At 39.1% G+C, this 19,553-nt stretch overlaps 1 protein-coding gene across 1 annotated transcript in view; it reads right to left on the reverse strand.

Annotated features, from left to right (window-relative positions):
• Window positions 1-10,396: 10,396 nt before the first annotated feature.
• VAPA (VAMP associated protein A) overlaps window positions 10,397-19,553 on the reverse strand; it is a 30,050-nt gene continuing 20,893 nt past the window's right edge. Inside the window, exons 3-6 of the mRNA XM_057397460.1 lie at window positions 18,116-18,219; window positions 16,031-16,111; window positions 13,182-13,358; window positions 10,397-12,187 (exon numbers count right to left, since the gene is read on the reverse strand). Of these exons, the coding sequence (XP_057253443.1) occupies window positions 12,029-12,187; window positions 13,182-13,358; window positions 16,031-16,111; window positions 18,116-18,219 (521 nt within the window). The 3' untranslated portion in view covers window positions 10,397-12,028. The remainder of the gene's footprint in view (window positions 12,188-13,181; window positions 13,359-16,030; window positions 16,112-18,115; window positions 18,220-19,553) is intronic.

Genomic DNA, 19,553 nt, shown 5'->3' on the forward strand with positions numbered 1-19,553 from the left:
GGCTTGCTTTATGGGATACAACCTGGGAGAGGGAGCAGAGAGGGATCAGAAAGGATGCTTTTCTTAAAAGTAAAACCTGAAATAACAGAGAAGGGAGAATGAGCCACAGGATAACAAAAGCATCTTTCCTCGGTGCTGTGCAGTTTCACCTTTGCCTCACTCGCATACAGAGAGATGTGAAATGCAGTGAGACTTCCATCACCACCACCACCACAAGCTGTGGAGCTGAGGGACTTCTGAGTGACTTGGGAGATCCCTCACAGATGAGCTTGGTTTGCAGGAAGCATGCCCTAAATTACAAGGTACTCTGAATGCTGTAGCCACAGCCCTTCCACACAGAGCAGTGGCTGCATATGTGTTCAGGCATAAATAGATTCTACATGGTGCAATTTACTCATTGCTGACGCAACAGGGAAGACTAGGCGATAAAAACCAGCACCACTAATTCTGAATTCTGTAGGTTCATTAGTATTCCATAATTTTGCCTTCCTGCTACAAGTATTTGCTAGGAATTTTTCCCTTCTAGTCTTCTCCTCTAGTGCAATCACTGTAGGGTTTGTTTGTTTTTTTTAATTGCTAATTGCTGCCAGCAATAAGGAAGAAATAAAATTCCTACTCCACTGCTGAATCAGGAAGGAACAATCATGGCTGTCAGAAACAAAATCACAAGTACCTTCAATAGCAAAGGAAACAGCAATGTTGGCCTGAGCAATTATTTATCAGGCGCCTTTTCCCACCCTTCTTCACAAGTCTGCTCCAGGACATATGACCAGTCCATCTGATGGATTCTAGCTATGGTGCTACCAAGACCCAAGGAAAGTAACTAATTCCTACGTGTCCTCCACTAATGGGAACTGCCTGTGGTCATCCTTTTGAAGCAGGAAGACACGATTCCCAACATCCTTTTCCCATGGGAATCACACTGGTTCTTGTCTGCTGCCATTTCCAAGACAGTCCATTGGACAATGAGAAAGCAAGCAGTGCAGGACAGTGCTGTCTTCAAATAAAGAAACAGAAAAAGTCAAGGGGAAGTCAGGGAGAGGGGGCAGAAAAGTCAGGGGGAAAAGCCTTACACTTGGGAGTTGTTAGGCATTAGATCTCCTGAATTAATTCTGCTGAATTCTGTAATTCCACCCACAGAGAAAGCCCGGGATCTGAACTATCTGTACGCTTATCCAGAGGACAGATGCTTGCTAGACAGAGACATGGCATTATGAATTCTCTCAATAAATACCCAACTACTGGATCACTTTTAGCTCCAAACAGCAGCCTGAAGACCCCCAAAGATAAATCAAATCAATATATAGAGATTAGCTTTATTTAATGACCTAAGGACTCATATACGGCTGTAAACAACCGTATCTTCCAGCAACTGCAATAATTTCAACACTATAAGCAAGAGACACACAAGGAGCCAAATACTCTGCCACAGAACCGACCTGTATATAGGAATCCGAGCAGACATTGCCATCTGGCGGCTAACACCTTCTCAACAGTCGGTCTCCTAGCTTTCCCCCTTCCTCCCCAAAATTCCAATTGGAATGCAGTCCGGGGAGCCGGAAGGCAGGGATGACCAAAACCAGACACGCTTTAAGGGTTTAGTCCCCTTTATCAAGGACAGTAAGCAGCAGCAGAGCTCAATTTAAAGACAGAAGGAATGCTTTCCTTTAGTCTGCTTATAGTAATTAATTTAGAGCACTTGATAAGGTGAAATAGTAACTGGAGCAGAGGAGTGCCAGCAAGGAAAGAGGGTGACACCAACATCTCTTATGAAAGATGAAAGGATCATCACAGTCTGGGTAACTGGGCAAATTAAGAGGGATGCATACTGGTCCTGAAGCAAGTTCTTCTACTGAGCCCATGGTTTTAGCACACAGAAAACAAAGCATACGCACATCTTTTAAAGACGTTTTACAAGTCTTCTTTCAGGTTCAGACTAACACTAGTTTCATTGCACAGCACGCTCTCTCCTTACCACAGGGGCACACCATCCATGGGAGTGGTAGTGATAAGGGAAATCACAGGAACTACACCTGGAAGAAATTTTAAATTACACTTCTAAGAGTTAGGAAATGCCCAAATGAAGCCTTATCCCTACAGCCTTTACCGAAGGCTCTCCTGCATGCCCACTGCCCTACAGGTAGGGCAAAACTTGTTGAACCTATGCAGCATGCACTAAAGGAATCCCTTCTTCACACTCCATAATGGACACTGGGGAAATGATTGTGCGGTCTCAGCTGTACCAACCATTTCTGCATGTTTCGTTTTAAATTAATACTTGAAAAAACTTGAAAACACTGTTACTAAGCTGCAGACCTTTCATTGCTTCAATGTATTCCCATCTGTCCAAAAATGTATATATAAATGGTAACTGAAAATTGTAATTATATATGTATCACATACATATATATATATATATATATATATATATACAGCCCATATGCAAGTACCTTATCCCTGGAATTACTAAAACTTTTAATGAGTAGTATCACACATTCACTAAGCTGTTCTAAGAGCTACACAAACTTAAATACACTATATATGCTAAAAAATATTGCTACATTTTGACAGACACTGTAATTTTGTATCTTAAGATTATTACCAGCACACCCTGCTATAAGAGCAAGCGCTTTAACTTCCATGCCTGAACAAGGCAATAGCTACCAACGTATAGCTACAGGAAAGGAAGACTTAGAAGCCAGCAGGCACAAGACTAGGAAGGATTTCCTGTAAAAAAAAAATAAAGGATTTCCAGTAAAAAAAAATAAAATAATAAGCAATTTTAAAGTAACTAAAAAATTAGGAACAGTTAAAGGAGGGAAATTAGAGGTAATTGAAGCAATTACAAACATATACCACATTGCAAAGGCTTATAGTAACCCAGTCCACAGTAAACACCAGTTTGCATATTAGCATACAGGCACCCCAGATCAGATGCAAATACGAGTGTACACAGACAGACAAAATGGTTTTGCATAACCGTTATTATGCCTGCCCACAGGGGGATTAATGCTTGTGTGGCTCACCTTACGAGCAGTGCTGCATGCACAGAGCACTGGAGGGCTCAGGTCACACAATGCTCTCTCTCTGCTGCACTCAAAGCAGTAGTCAAGGAGATCAGGAAACACTGACTGCATGCTGCTGGTTAGGTTGCTGAAAACGCTTATTTCTGATTAGTGGCTTCACTTCTATGCCTCTAGTTCCACAAACGCAACTTCTACATACCTATAGAAGCGGTCTTACAAAACCATAATTACCTGGTCTAAGGGAAACTTTGAGCTCAGTTACAGCTACTCTGAACACTCCTCTCATTCATCTGCAATCATCAAATCATTAGTATTTTCTCCAGCCTGAGCAGAGCAGGTTGGAGAAGTAGCGATGTATACACGGAGGGCTACACTTTCTTCCAACTCTTAATGTTTCTCACTCTGTTACCTAGCAGCTTTCTTGCATCGCCTCCTTCCTGCCCCCAGGTAGATCAAGCTCCACTCCCACCCTACACACCATCCATGAGCTTACTGTGGTGATAGCTTGAGTTCTCCCCTGACATGCCTGCTAACCTTGCAACACGCCTATCTCCTGCCCACATTGCTACCACCAGCAGCTACCAGGGTGTTTGATCTATGGCCATGCTGACAGCTTGCAAGCACATCAGCAATAACTGGACGAATGGCAGCAAGCAGAATGAGTATCATTCCAGCTCACTGTGCAGGCTTGCCCTGGATGGAAGCACCAATCTACATCTCTCATCTCAGCTCCAATTTTCCTGTAATTGGAAGTAGTTGGTATCTGTGAAACATCAACATCACTATCAAATGTGGCTTGAATTAAGAGTTCAAATTCACACAGGGAGAAGCAGGATGAAGATGCCGCAATCACATAAACCTTGTCTCTTTCAGTTAAGTTTTCCCACAAATCCTGGAAGCAGGATAAAGATACAATTCCACCTCATCAAGAAAATCAGAAGAGATGGCTTCCCTGAAGCTGGGAAATGAAATGAGAGGCCCAAAGGATGCAGTATCGCAAGGTATGAAGCAAAAAAGTGAGGTCTTGCTGAAGGCTGTATTGGAAATCCAAGGTCAGACAATCCTGAGCATGAATACAGTGAGAATCCTTCTCCTGGCATTCTCCTGTTTAGAAGAGGGGTCACCATGTTTGAGGCTTTACACCCTGAGACTGGAGAGAAATTCCCATTCCTGGAGAAGGCCGCAGCACTTTCCATCATTTATCCAGTGATAAGGAAGCAGCTTTCTAACAGCCCAAATGTGCTGAAAAGACAAAGGCACCAAGAAAGCCACTTCTGAAGCAGTCAGCCTCGCTCTTCTCATGGTCTCTTCCTATCATATTCTTGTTTCTTCACTCGACACCAGCCACTCCTGAGATGTGGGACAGGTGTCTCATTTATCATTTCAAAATGTCAAACCTGAGGTGATTAAGGCAAACAAGGAAATTAGCCACTGCCTGAGCGCCCATCTCCTATGAACCACTCCATTCATTATGAAAGCTGCACACATTGGTAACTCCTATAACAGCTCCAAAGTGCTGTCCCTATTTGACTCAGGGTTCAAGTTTTGTCTTCTGTAGACTTTCGTCCCAAGCCCTTCCAAAACACAGTTCTATGGACTGTCCTACATAACAATTAAAAGCAATGCCTCTCAACCATTAAGAGAGCTACATCTTTATAACTTAGATTCTCATTAATATTCCTCATACAAGTGCAGAAGTATACTGCAGTCTGAAAAGCAGCAGTAACAGCAAAGCATTTATTCATTTTGACTGGAAACACATAAGTGGTTTTAACCTCTAAGAGTCTACTATTGCTGGAGCACCTTTGCTTGCAGGAGTCAAACATGCTTAGGTTTTAAAGAAAGAAGTGCTTGGCTCTTCTGAAGAAATGACTCTGAAAATCAGTGTAGCTGTCTGTATCATCTGTATTTGGACTATCAAAGCAGCAATGGAAAAATATTTTGCCACTCCTGCGGGAAAGCTATTATGGTGGGTTAACCCTGGCTGGACACCAGGTGCCCATCAAAGCTGCTCTATCACTCCTCTCCCCAACTGGATGAGAAAACACAATGAAAGACTCATGGGTCGAGATAAGGACAGGGAGAGATCACCCACCAATTACCATCACGGGCAAAACAGACTCGACTTGGGGAAATTAATTACCAAATCAGTGCAGGCTATTGAGAAAAAACGAACCTTATAACACCTTCCTCCCACTACCCCCTTCTTCCTGAGCCTAACTTCACTCCCAAATTTTCCACCTCCTCCCCCCAGCAGCACAGGGGAACATGGAATAGGGATTGAGGTCAGTGCATCACACATTTCTTCCGCTCCTTCCTCCCTAGAGGGAGAACTACTTACACCCTTCCTCTGCTTCAGTATGAGGTCCCTCCCACGGCAGACAATCCTCCACGAGCTTCTCCAACATGAATCATTCCCACCGGGTACAGTTCTTCACAAACTGCTCCAGTGTGGGTCCCTTCCATGGGGTGCAGCCCTTCATCAGGAACAGACTGCTCCAGTGTGGCTTCCCCCATGGGGTCACAAGTCCTGCCAGCAAACCTGCTCCATTCCAGGCTTCTCACAGCCTGGTCACAGCCTTCTTCGGTCATACCCCTGCTTTGGCTTGAGGTCCTCCATAGGCTGCAGGTGGGTATCTGCTCCATCATGGACCATTACAGGCTGCAGGGGAATCTTTACTCTGACACCTGAAGCACCTCCTCCCCTCCTTCTGGACTGACCTGGGTATCTGCAGAGCTGTTCTCACATATCCTCACTCTTCTCCCTGGCTGCAGTTGTGCAGGCTTTTGATCCTTCTTAAATCTGTTATCCCAGACATGCTACCATCATCAATGATGGGTTTGTCCTTGACCAGTGGCAGGTCCATCTTGAAGTCGGCTGGCATTGGCTCTAATGAACACAGGGGAAGCTTCTGGCACCTTCTCACAGAAGACACCCCTGCAGCCCTCCTGCTACCAAAACCTGGCCACACAAACCCAGTACAGCAATATATACTACCACTAACAGGGTAGCTGCACAGATTTAGGACTATTTGTCTTCTTTCCAAATACAGCACTGTCTCCACTGAAGCTTTTTTTTTTGCTACACAGACACACTTTCGTGTTCCAAGACTACAAACACATTCCCAAATGATTAGTCTTCCCTCTCTTCTCCCCCAGCATCTTTAGCAGCGGTCAGGCATTGCAATCCCAGTGAGCACAATCCCTGTTAGAACACCTCTCCAACAGCTACATTTTCTGCCTGTTTAACACTCGGCTTCAAGGAACAGAGAAGCCAACAGCTAAATCTTTAGGAAGGTACCTTAAAAGCCTATGAAAGACTTCCAAGCAAGATGAAGCAGCATTTTGGAATCAAAAACAAAATAAAAAGCAAGCAAACAAATAGAAGACTTGGACAAGACTCGAGGAAGGCTTGCTAAGAAACAGGATGGAGCATGCACTAGAGAACAGGAGTTGTGCCTAACCCTCCCCACCCATTCATTCGTCCCAACACTTACACCTCAGTTTCCCTATCTCTAAAGCAAGGATAAACCCTCCTTACAAGGCAGACTGAGACACTTAAAAGATTGCTATTTAATTACTACCCACTCCAAGAACAGCCTAAACATTGATCACCAGTGAGAATCCAAATTCACTTATGCATGTGAACCTACAACAGTATTAGTAAAAACTTCCAACAGCCTGAAATAATTATTCCCAGACTATGGCAACTTTTTGGTTTTAGAACTTGAATGACAGACTAACTTTTAAAAACAAATCAAAACAACTCACAACACTTTTTTCTTATACACAAGTTTTGAAGGTAAGAATTACTTCAGTCACCTTTCAATTAATTTTTCATTTATTTCAAGTGTTAAGAGCTCAGACTGCTTATCTATAATAACAGCAGTCTGCCTCACACCTCTGCGCCTGGATACCGTAACACCCTTGCAATCTTTTCCAAAGAGGAGGGAGGGAAAGAGCAGCTTTTCACCCTGCCAGCAACAGAAGTAGCTACTGTATAAACAGGGATTCAATACCCTGCTAGCAGTGTTATCAACATTACATAAACTGGTACCAAGCTGGCACTGTAATATGGTGGGAGATGCTTATTTCACGATGTAGTTAAAGCATAATTTCTAGGGGATGAAACAATGGATTTCATCTATAACAGTTTTCAGATCTAGGTCACCTGCAAATACATAAACCCTTGTCCCAGTAAATGAGGAACAGGCACTGACCTTATCATCTAGCAGTAATGAGGAAGCCGGATAAGACTCAAGTTTTGCTTTTGCACAAGACCTCATTTCTACATATCCATTTGTCACTTAAAGGGCAAACAAATAAAGACTGACAACACCATCACTTCCTCTGCTTATGCAGTCCTGTCAGACTGAGCAATTCTTAAAACACACACAACCTACACTGAAAAACCATACAACAGACCAACTTCGATCATATACTTGGTGTCATGGTTTAAGCCCAGCTGAAAACCAGCCGCTCTCTCGCTCACTCCACCCCCCCCTTCCTCCCTCTGCTCCCTGAGGGATGGGCAAGAGAATCGAAAGAATGTAACTCCCTTGGGTTGAGATAAGAACAGTCCAGTAACTAAGGTATAACACAAACCACTACTGCTACCATCAATAATGATAATGATAAGGGAAATAACAAGGGAAGAGAATACAACCGCTCACCACCTGCCAGCCGATACCCACCTCGACCTGAGCAGCGATCTAGCCCTTCCAGGTAACTGCCCCCAGTTTATATAGTGGGCATAATGTGCTGTGGTATGGAATACCTCTTTGGTTAGTCTGGGTCAGGTGTCCTGTCTCTGCTTCCTCTCGGCTCCCCCTCCTCCCTGGCAAAGCGTGAGACTCAGAAAGTCCTTGATCAGACTAAACATTACTGAGCAGCAACTAAAAACATCGGTGTTATCAACGCTGTTCCCAGGCCAAAAGTCAAAAACACAGCACTGCACCAGCTACTAAGAAGGAGAAAAATGACAGCTACTGCTGAACCCAGGACCCTTGGTTACATTGAGTGCCCCTGTAAAAGAAATTTAGACAGGAAATAAATTGCTCTCATTAAACTGTCGTTTCAGTCCTTCCTACAGAAGCTAACCCCTGTGAAAACTGATTACTGCATTTAGCTCCCCCTTTATGTCCAACATTTAAGTGTGCCACCAGTCTAAAGCTGCCACAGCAGCTCATGATTAGCAAAGATGAAGCCTCCCTGGCAGCAGTGGTTAGTGCTACACATGGATGTGCCTTTCAGGACACACCGACAAAGCTATTCCAACACTAACTAGTGCAGAAAGCAAAGCAGCAAACTGTTTTCACAGCAAAGTGGCTGCACAGACAAGCTACAAAATTTCAATCCCATACAGAGCAGGACATTTCAGTGTTACAGTAAATGTTTATTGGGGTTGCTCTGCAGCTGTGTACCTCTTGTTCCACCTCTTGGCACAGGCTGAAGCAAGTGTTTGCCCTGGCGAGCCAGTTTAACTATAAATACCTAAGGACTCCAAACAGGAACAAGAAAATTCTTTGTCGTGACAACTACTGTAAATCTAATAAACCATCAGTTTCCTTAGTGTTGCCTGGATTCAGGCATCTGGTCTTCACTCCAACAGTGAATCTTCACCCAAGCAGCTTCATGCTATTTACTGGCAGTACCTAGCAGCAGTTGCACCTAGGGCAGTCACACCACCTGCAAGGTGGACTAGAAACACCTATTCAGTATCAGCAGTCTACAGAACATACAGCCAGGGAGAAGTTCCAAAATAAAAAGGACACTTCCACATTTTTAACAGTTTATTAACACTTTTAACTTTTAATATCTTTGAAAAAGGCCTGAAAGATAAATTTTGCATGTTGACTTTGTCTTTTCCCCTTTGGCAAAATGTCACCTTCCACCTCCTCCCTTCACCGTCCCTCCTCCCAAGAGGATAATGAAATTTCAAACTAGTGTTTAGTTGCTTCTTATATGGAAATCAGCTTCAATCACAGCAGCAGCAACATACAAGCCTGGGCAATAGTGTTTATCAACAGCTTTTAGAGAATGCATAGAAATGCATAAGTTACTTATGACTTGTGCATTGATACAAATAACCTTCTCGTAAATGAACTTCAAATATATATATATATTAAAAAAGAGGGTTAAATTTGGTGTCTCAAACTATTACATAAACTGTATCTTCTATTTAACTACGCTTTCCCCCCCCCCAACCACCATACTACCTTTTCTTTTGTAAAGTATTATATTATAAAAGCTTTAAAACACTACCTTGATATCACGAACTTGTTCTATCTTGCCCTTTTGAGAATAGTGATCTACAATACATACTTAAACAAAGATACGCATTTATCCTCACACAACCTTATGAACATCATCATTTGATCATACCAACAGAAGCAGTGGAGACTATATTCCCCCCATGCTTACATATGCAAGTAAGCAGGTAGACAAAGCAAGAAGTTCTAACCATTTCACGAACAAAGACAAACTATTTAATCCATATTACATACTTCACTGAATACAGTTGATCTCATCCAAAGTGACTCCTGAGACCAAAATAGTTTCAACATTACATTTTATATACAGCTATGAAGGGATTACTGTAAACCAAGACAGTCTCCTTATACCATTAGCAAGTACAATGTTTATGAGACCAATGCACACTTTTCACTTTGAAGAAATTACTTAAACTATGACAAAGTTTTACCACCAGCTGTTTTTTATGAAAAAAAGTTATTTCAACCTGATTTTATCATTTTTACCTTATTTCTGCTGCCAGATACAAAAATCTATGACAGCTGCACTGAGCAGTGACTCCTTTTTCCACTCTCAAGTCCTGAAAGTGCTAGCTACCTTTGAAAGCCTCCATACATAATGCAGTAAACATCTTAGTAAGCAACTTAAGATTTTCCAGAGAATTTTTTTTTTTCCCCTCTTTTCCCTTGAAGGCAGGAATGACTGCTCTCTCTGAAGCAAACTACATCCTGCACACCATTGCTTTTGTTATTTTCCATGTAATCAGCTTGGAACAGGCTATAAAGTTTGATGCGGCAACATTCTGTTAGAAAAAAGATCGGGAGAATTACACCATTCTGAACCAGCGGAACCAAAATAATCAAGACCTTAACATAAGTTTTTCCAGTCACTGGGATGGAAGAAGACTTGAATGCAGACACTGGAACAAGTAATTGGAAACATCTGTGCTTGCATGCATAAGTGAAAAGATAAGTGGTATTTGCATTTTCTTCATCATCTTCCTTGCGTATACGCAAGATTTTATAAAAAAATTTTATCACAGACAGCAATGACAGAACATGATGTAATTACAGTTTGGGGTTTGTGGGGTTTTTTTGTTTGGTTGTTTTTTTTTTAAAAAAAAAGCACTAGAAATCAAAGGCAATCAAGATAATGTACACCTTCTCCAGAACATTTTTTCTCAGCTACATAAGGTGTGCTTATACCAAGGTCTAACACACTTAGCTGCACCACATCAAGTCAAGCTGTCCAAGAGCATACACAGTTTTGCTTACAGGAGTATATCCCTTCCACAGTTTTTCAAGTTTACAAGTAATTCCCTGTATTGGATTACGCTAAATCAGAAGTACAGGTAATATTTTGTTGCAATACTATTGTTTGGTTTTCTGACATATTCAGAGATGAGACAAGACATAAAATTAAGTGCAGGGAAGCAATTCAGATCCCTCCCCAAATGCATTCTTTAAAACTTAGCTGTACATTGTTAACACAGGCAGATCTGCCAAGAGTTGCATAAAGTGGTTTTAGTTTTCTAAAGGTAAGCAACTGAGGCTCACTCAGCAAGTATCAACTATCCCACAACATGGAATTCACTATGGGTGTCTGAATGATTCAACTTGCACTTTCGAATACCAGGTAAAACAGAACTACAAACTGAGCAAGTTAGTGTATGTCAATTGAGTACCCTTATGAAATCAAAGAATAACTTTGACTCCTGGAAGACACTCAGAAAACCCAAAGATGGAACAGAAGGTTGATTATTACACTCCCACACAATCCAAGCAAATTGTTGCTATATTGAAAACATTCATGTCTGATATTTGTACCTGCTGGATACGCAAATTATTCTGTCTCAGAGCAAGTCTGATAACCATCTTCTCTGTAGCTGAAACCAGCCAGAAAAGTTTATTTTTTTTAAACAAATAGAATGGAAACATTTTTCCCCACCCACCAAGCTTCAATTACAACAGTCTAAGCCAGAGACTTAAGCAAATAAACTCCAAAATAGCCATTTGTTACAAGCAGCAAATTACCATGAACAATGAATTGTTAGGAATCCCTTCTAAAAGTATGACACACACAAACAGGCTACCCAGAAGAAAAATCTGTTAACAATTTTATTTCTTTTGTAATGTTAAATATTATGGGACAAGATTGTAACGGTGAAGAACTCTCAACAATGCCTCACAAGGAATAAGAAAGAAATTCTGCCATGATATTAGCAAAGTAAGGTAAGGAGAAAATTTACACAGTAAGAGGCACCATTTTCCCCAGAATACCTCTTGTCATATTCCTGAATGAGTGGGATTAGCAATTTAATAAATCATTTTTCAAGAGGTAACAGCAACAGATAAAATTTTAAAGTATTATTAAAATAACATTTACAAGACTCTGAACAATTTTTGAATTCTTATTAAAACCACAGAAAGAAAGAACAATTCTTTATTTATGAATTTTCATAAAGGACTGACTGTGCAACTGACACCTGCTATTGATGACATAATGTACAATTTTGTCCAGTAGCCAAACAGTTTGTCTTTTCAAGATTGTGTTTTCTAACCGTGCGAGATCATTAAAGGCAAAGCCTGTTATGATGCTGTACACAAAAATGGCCACTTGGGCCATACTACCAATGAAGTGGTAGGTAAACAAATCTTTACCTGGCCAAGAAAAAAAAAAAAAAAAAAAAGAGAGAAATGAAAAAAAAAAAAAAAGGAAGCTGCATTTTGCATGCTTCTCACTCATTCTTTCTACAAGATGAACTTCCCTAGAAAGAATCCAATGAAAATGGCTGCAATTACGACAAGAAGTGAAGGAAGAGAATTAGAGCCATTATCTCTGAGGGCCAAAGCTGTGGGTGATCCAGATTTATCCGAGTGCGCTACCTTTCTGAGCCTCAAGCCTTCATCCTGGGGGGGGAGTGGGGGAACAACAAAGACGGAAAAAAGTTTATGAACATATCTTCTTTACAATAGTAAAAACTGAACTCAAAGGCCAAATTTACTGGTTAATATTTAAATAAAGTCAAAACAAAACAATCAAAAAAAACCCAAAATCAAACACAAACCTCTCTCCCCGCCCCCGCAACCTTAGACCACATCAAAATCCAAAATATGAACACAGCAAACCATAACATTTCAGATAAGGACAGGTAATCCACTAGTCTCCCTCCCTGCTCGTTAAGATTGATTCTGAAATTCTTGGTATACACAATGAAGAATCCTGCTTTACTTACTATGCATTAGAATTAAATAGCAATAATTCCTTACTGTGAATTAAAACACCTGCTTTGTGTAATGCTTCTCCAAATGTTCCAATGTCATCAGAATTAATGATTTGGAGACATCAGCATTTCATGGTTCTTTAAAAGTCTACTATGGCCAATGACATTGTTAGATACCCAAAAGCAAATATACAGGAAGTCACACAAAGTCATGTACTGAGAAGTTACAGGTTACTGAACAGAACTTTTACATAAAAGTAGTGGGAAGTTGTTTTAGGTTACTTCCTCTGGCCAAACCATTGTTCTTGTTCACTAACAATTTATGATACAGAATGTTACCACTTTGTATCTCATTTACTCATTCTTAAGGAAGAATCATGCACTTTAATAAAAGCTACTAATTTGGTATCTCTGACTTAGACTTCAAGTAACCAAACCCACCTTAAATAGAAGAAAATTATGTATCTCAGTATCTCATCCAGGACAACCACAAAGTGTCAATCACTGAGAAATTCAAGATACACAGTATATACAGGACAGGAAAATTGTATTACAAATCAATCTTGACATTCTAACAGTTGCATCTACTTTCTGATTACACATCTATTGGCCTAACTGAAAACTAGACCTTTCAATGAAGAGTGAAACTACTACAACGTAAACATGCAAGCAGAACTTACTCTCAGGTGCTGATTTTCATCCGTCAGCTTCATAACCTCTGCTTGAAGTCTTTTGCACTCCTCCACTAGCTTCCTTGTTTCAGTATCATTAAGTGAAACACTATGGGGTTTTGGCATCGGTCCATCCTGCTTAGATGTATTCAGTACTGGGGCAGGTTTGCTTGCATCTATATCATTCTACAAATATTAAGAATGACTTGAGAATTTTACTTACCTAGAAAAATCACCCCCATTTTAAAACTGAAACAATCTAGCTACTAATATAGTTTGAAGAAGTTTATATTTACAGTAATTTGAACAAAGGCTTCTGTTAACAGTTCAACTCTGATTAGCTCAGCTATGAAAAAGCAAGACAAGATTGTACTGTTGGCACTACATGCTACTGAGAAAAAAAATTAATACTTTAGCTGCTTAAAACCGACCCAGCAGGCAACCAAAAGATGGTATAAAAAAGAAAAAATGGAACAAACATGGGATTTAAGTTTCACAGCAGTTCTAAGATAACACACTACTAATTTTCAATACAAGTGAAAAGTCACATAAAAGCTGTGAAAAAAACATAAATAAAATGAAAAAAACTGCTCTGCTCAAAATCTACAATAATCTTCAGCAGACATCAGTAATACAACAGATCCAACTGTATAGCCAGCTCACTATTTGTAAAAACACAACATTCATATAGCAATACACTCAGAAACAGCTCATATACACATTCAGGCGTCTCTATTCCTAGTTGCTTGGCTGCACACCTATGTCATTTAGACGACTAATTGCATCTCTCATAATCAAAGCAGTCTAAAGTAAGCACTAAATGTACTAGAAAACCTCTCAGAAGGTCAACACATCTATGTAACAGGAAAGCAACTGAAAAATAAAAGATGCAAGAATTTATTTACTTCCTATGCAAGTAGAAGTCATTTGGTCTACAGCATCTACTTGCACTTTACTTTTTTTTTCAATGCAGCCATACACAGCCTAATAGCCAGATCCTCCTACTGCACACAGGTACTCCTAACTGGATTTGAAAAGACCAACATATTTGTATCACGAGGAAGCAGATCAGGATCTGTTGCTTTTTTAACTGGTTTGCTAGCTGAACTGAATTCCTTTAGTAGCACTGAAACTTCTCTACAGACCTAAGACTTATCTCCCTGGAACAAACCTCCCTCCTTCTGCTGTTTGACCTCACTGACTGGTTTCTTCATGACAATCTTCTGGCTATGATTGGTGGGCATCTGAAGAAAGTTGTTGCTGACTGGAGTGAAATACTTGTGTCCTCATGTAGGTATATCCTGAGGTGACAGGTAAGGCTTACCCTCAGGACTTGGCAGATTTCTCACTGCCAGATTTAAGATACTAAATCAACTGCTGAAGCAGGATTTTGCAACCCTATGCTGCTACTCAGAAAAATATAAATGCTATGTACAGTCAACACTGAAAATATAACATTGAAGGAAGTACAAAAGAAGGTTGTTCTGTATAATCCATTACATTTCTCTCACTACATTATACATTTTATAAAATTAAAAACAAGTGTAATTTTTCTAATATCCAAATATAATTTACTAAGAAGGTTAAAAAATGCAGAAAGTAGACAATTAATTGCCTTGATAATAAATGCTTAACCTTTACAGTTTTAGCATTTAACACAGGTTTAGGCAGCTTACACCTAAATAAAAGCGTACATCTCATAAATTATCCTTCACCAAAAAAGGGGGGGAAAAAGTACACCAAAAAACATTATGCTGACACTGCCTCTGAAAAACTTCTTTACATTACAGTCCAAAAACTGTATTAAAAGAAATGTTGCAAACACAGCTACTGGTCAGCCAGCAGCCTTCACGAAGACGCTTTATGTATGTAAATAATGAGATGGTTTTTACATGTATGGATTCATACTACTTTCCAACATGCCTTACAGACTACTGTAAAAGCTGGACAGCACTAAAAGTCAAGGTAATAAAATGAATAAGGCTGTTTACAGAAACAGCACTTTAGCGCTCTCACAATGCTACATTAATAAATAATTTAATAAAGTAAAACATAAAAAAAACACCACCCCAAACAATCCAGAATATACAGTACTAGATTATATAAATTAGAATTTCAAGCATAAGGGTAAATAAAAAGTTCGTGTATAAGAATGCAGTCATATTCTACAATATTTCTAGGTAACTGACAGCTAACTATTACTCCAAATATCAGGCAACACAGACATCTTCAGTCTGTATACAATGAAACTGATCTCCTACACAATTGGAACAGATTTTGTCGGAAAGCAAGAGCATGAAAGAGGCAATGTGATTACTTTTTTTTTGTCTGATTATCTCTCTTTACCATTACCTTAAAAAAAATGCATTTAGGATTCCTAAAGCAATTTCTAATTAATACTTCCTTTTCTGATCTAGCTGAATTAGAAACAGGATTTTTTAAATTGACAAGGATGCAATACTTTAAAATGAAATGAGGCAATTCACTTTTCACTGTACACAGTATTGTATATTTTTTTTTAATCTGATAGCAATAAAATCCTAAGAAAATCAATAATAACAAAAAAAAATCATTTTTGGCACTAGTGTCCATTGCTGGAGCCTTTTAAGATGCAGTTGGATAGGGTGCTCCCTTTCCAACAAAGGATGGCTGGAACAGATGGTGTTTCACGGTACCTTTCAAACTGGATTGTTTTAAGATCCTATGAATACCTTAAGTTATACATTGAATACCCCTTCTGTCTCATTTAGTACAAATTCCTACAATCCATTTAATCAACAAATCAAATAGGTTTAAAAAATTTCAAAACAGATTTCCCCAAATTCCTACCAGTCACTGTAGGACAATTTCTTACTTACCAGTTTATCATTTTCATTGGGCATTTCAAACACACATCTTAATTTGGAGTCCATTAACTCATCAGGCTTTGCTTCTTTCCACTAAGATAATAATTAATATAGATTGTTACTTAACATGCTGCACTCATGCAAACACCTAAACAGTTCATAAGCTTGCTCTTAGTACTTAGTACAGGGGAACACTGCCCTTACCCTAGCTGCAATTTTCAGATTTGCTTCTGAACTATGTTTTTTTGTTCACTTTGACTACTGTGAAGTAATGAAAGCTAGAAATGGCTAATTAAGTCTGGAAATGAAAATAAGTAAATTGAATGCCAGGATGGATCCAGAGGTTTTTCGGGGTCAGGGAGGCAACCATGCAGCATCTCTTTTAGCACACAACAAGGAACAAGTACCATATGAGTCAGTTTAAAAACAAAGTTACCGTTCCTTGGTAAATGTACTCCTTATGTCCTATCTTGGAAGCACCAATTTTAAACAAAGGACTGAAAGGTATCTTTTAGTGACTGTATTCAGTTTCAGAGTAGATTTCTTTACCTCTTCCTATTTTATATCTTTAACCACTCCCTCCTTTTACTGCATTACAACTTGGGCCCAGAGAATTTTTCACAGCTGTTTATAAAAAACATTTTAAATTCTAATGGTTATCAATATATTCAAATTGTGAAATATGCTGGAATTTCTCTATCAGACGATTAGCTTTCAAAGCATACACTTCACATAGTTGCCTTAAATCTTTAGGCCCAGAGACTGATCAAGTCTGTGGCAATTTTTTCTACATTAGGTCCTATGAAGTTACCTTAGAATCTTACAGATTAGAATAGCCAGGCTTTTCATAACATCCTTTCCCCACACAAACACCTTTTCCGTTGCTGTTGTTTTTTTTCAGTGGCATTAGTTGTACAGTAACTTCTAACTACAATTACCGATTTTCCGCAAGATCTGTTTCTCAATATTCTATACTTGGGCACACTGTGCTACTTCAAAGGTATTTCTGAAGTGGATTTTATATCCTTACCAAATAGTTACGCTTCACTTACCACACACAAACAAGAGCTATCCAAGCATACTAATAAAAAGTAAACCAGCCCAACGATGAAGAGAGATGTTAGCTTTCTACTTACGTGTCTCAAAAGTTTAACAAAATCTAACAGGTTTTCCACTGTTTCCAGCAAAGATGCCACAGTAATTTTTGTCTTCGCACAGAGACTAAACCTGCAGGTCTAGTGGATTTCAGTGATTTATAAAATATCATCTTTATCATTTACTTCCCCTCTCCTCCTCTGCCTTGAATGAACATTGAACATTACTATGTAAATTCAGGCATCCCTTAAAACAGGCTCTAGAGAGAGATGCCTGTGCACCATTCCCCTCCACCTTTAATATACATGCTTATGAGAGTCCACGTTCTCTCTACAGGGTATGCTCTGGTATATGAAGGCTTCTTTCCCATTACTGTGAGCTTGTAACATCAGAAACAGGTGTCCTTTCTTCTGAACTAACAAGTACAAACCTAGATAACTTCTTTCTGGATCTTTCATCAGACCAATCCTGCCTAAGAACTGAATCTACAACATATTCTATTAAAACATAAACCTATTGTTTGTGCTGTGTTCAGCCACTTGGTATCTTGCAGGGAGATTTATCTTAGTCTTCCAAATGTTTTAATTCATTATAATCTCATTGAACATTTCTCCTAAACACTCTTTAGACCTAATACACCCATTTCATACACCTTCAGGCTTGTTTAAATATACTCAAATCCTTCAAATACAACATTTATCCCTTCAGATTAGCTGCACAGAAGGTACAACATGCCAAAATTTTACCACTGAACTGACCTTACCTTAGATGCACTACTATTTCCATTCAATCAGTTCACTAGGCAGTTCTAAGAACCAAACTTGTATTTAATACTAAAAAAACTGAATCACATATGGAAGTCATACTTGTTCAGAGAAAACCCAATTCTTCTCCAAAAGAAAACTGCAAAAAACACAATTCATTTACACTTAAGCCTGAATTTTTAGGGGGAATAAAAAAAAAAAATCATATATATACACAAGTCATTTTACTTTTACTTACCACTGCCTCCAAATCTGAAATATTTGGTGGTGCATAGGTTGTTTGTACCATAAACTTGTGTTTACTCTTCTCATTTGGGTCATAGTCGAAAGGCTGCAGCATTACTGTTCGAAAGAAAATACAAAGCATAAAACTGTAATTCTTCAGCTAATCACTGTGACAGGCAATTCACCATATTCACAGCATGCTGTCCACTGTAGACTTGATTTTCCCTGAGCAAATACTGAAAGTTAAAATGGAATACAGAGCAGATATACACTGTAGCAACAGGTACTGAAAGGAAAAATCTTAAAAGTTCTTCAGAGTCTGGTGCAGCTGATATCATTATTTCTGTAATTACTATAGCTAAACAACATTTCATATATGAGTACGAATAAACCAATCCTCTAAGGCAGACCAGAAACAAACAAACAAAACACAAGCCAAGCAAACACCACAGGACATTTCTTCGGAATAAACACATTTTATGATTAAGTGAATGCAAAGTTAAAAGAATTGTAGAACATGTTATGACAGGTACACATTATGAACCTACATTAGGTAGACCACCAGGGTCTTGCAGGGCAAGTGCAACTGACTTCTAACTGTGTATGAATCTAAACAGTGAGCAAAACCACTAAAATACTTAATTCAAACTACAGCTAGAGGATGTAAAGCTACCTGGGGCTTTAATAACACATCTTTAAAACACTTTCAAATTGAGTTCTTTAAAAATATATATAACTACACAACACATTTTACTCAGGTTTTAACATTCTTAACTGTAAGTCCAGCCTAACAGCTAACAAAAGCATACCAAAATTCACATACACACTTTAATTCTATGGCAAGTTTTGAGCCTCCACCGTATTTTACCAGTGAAGAAAGAGGGATGGGATTCAAAATTAAATTCCCTGTACAGGCGGCTCTAAGTGAAACATTAAAACTCGTAAGACCTGCTCCTAGTATTTTATCTTTTTTTTCTCACTGCATTTTCAGCTTTCAGCACATTGTAATGCAGATATTAACAAAAAAAGTCTTTTGGATGAAACCAGACATTTTTTACACAGCACTGTTTGCACTGTAAGTCCCAGAGGTAGAGTCTGAAAGCAGTCCAGACTTTCTGCATGACAGCCTTTTTACTGTAATTTCACTTTCCAAAGCTGAAAAGTCTCATTAGTCAAAATCAGAAAGTTAAGTTTCTAAAGTTATTATGGTGAAGTGTGCGCAAGCTCTGCAAAAAAAAGCTACATCGCTGACACTATTTATAGATTCCCTCATACCAACAGCATCACAACACTTTTAAATGAAAACTTTAATTACAGAAACATAGTAATTTCATCCAAGTTATAAAACTATACAGTCTGCTGGATGGATACATCATAAGGGTTGTCCAGTTCATCCTGGCATCACTATTTTGTGTGTCATTTCTTCAGTTCAAATGACTGAAATAACATGA

This window comes from Pezoporus wallicus, unplaced genomic scaffold (genome assembly GCF_028554395.1).
Source record: "Pezoporus wallicus isolate ANWC-B61680 ecotype Strahan unplaced genomic scaffold, APGP_CSIRO_Pwel_v1 contig_227, whole genome shotgun sequence".
NCBI classification, from domain to species: domain Eukaryota; kingdom Metazoa; phylum Chordata; class Aves; order Psittaciformes; family Psittacidae; genus Pezoporus; species Pezoporus wallicus.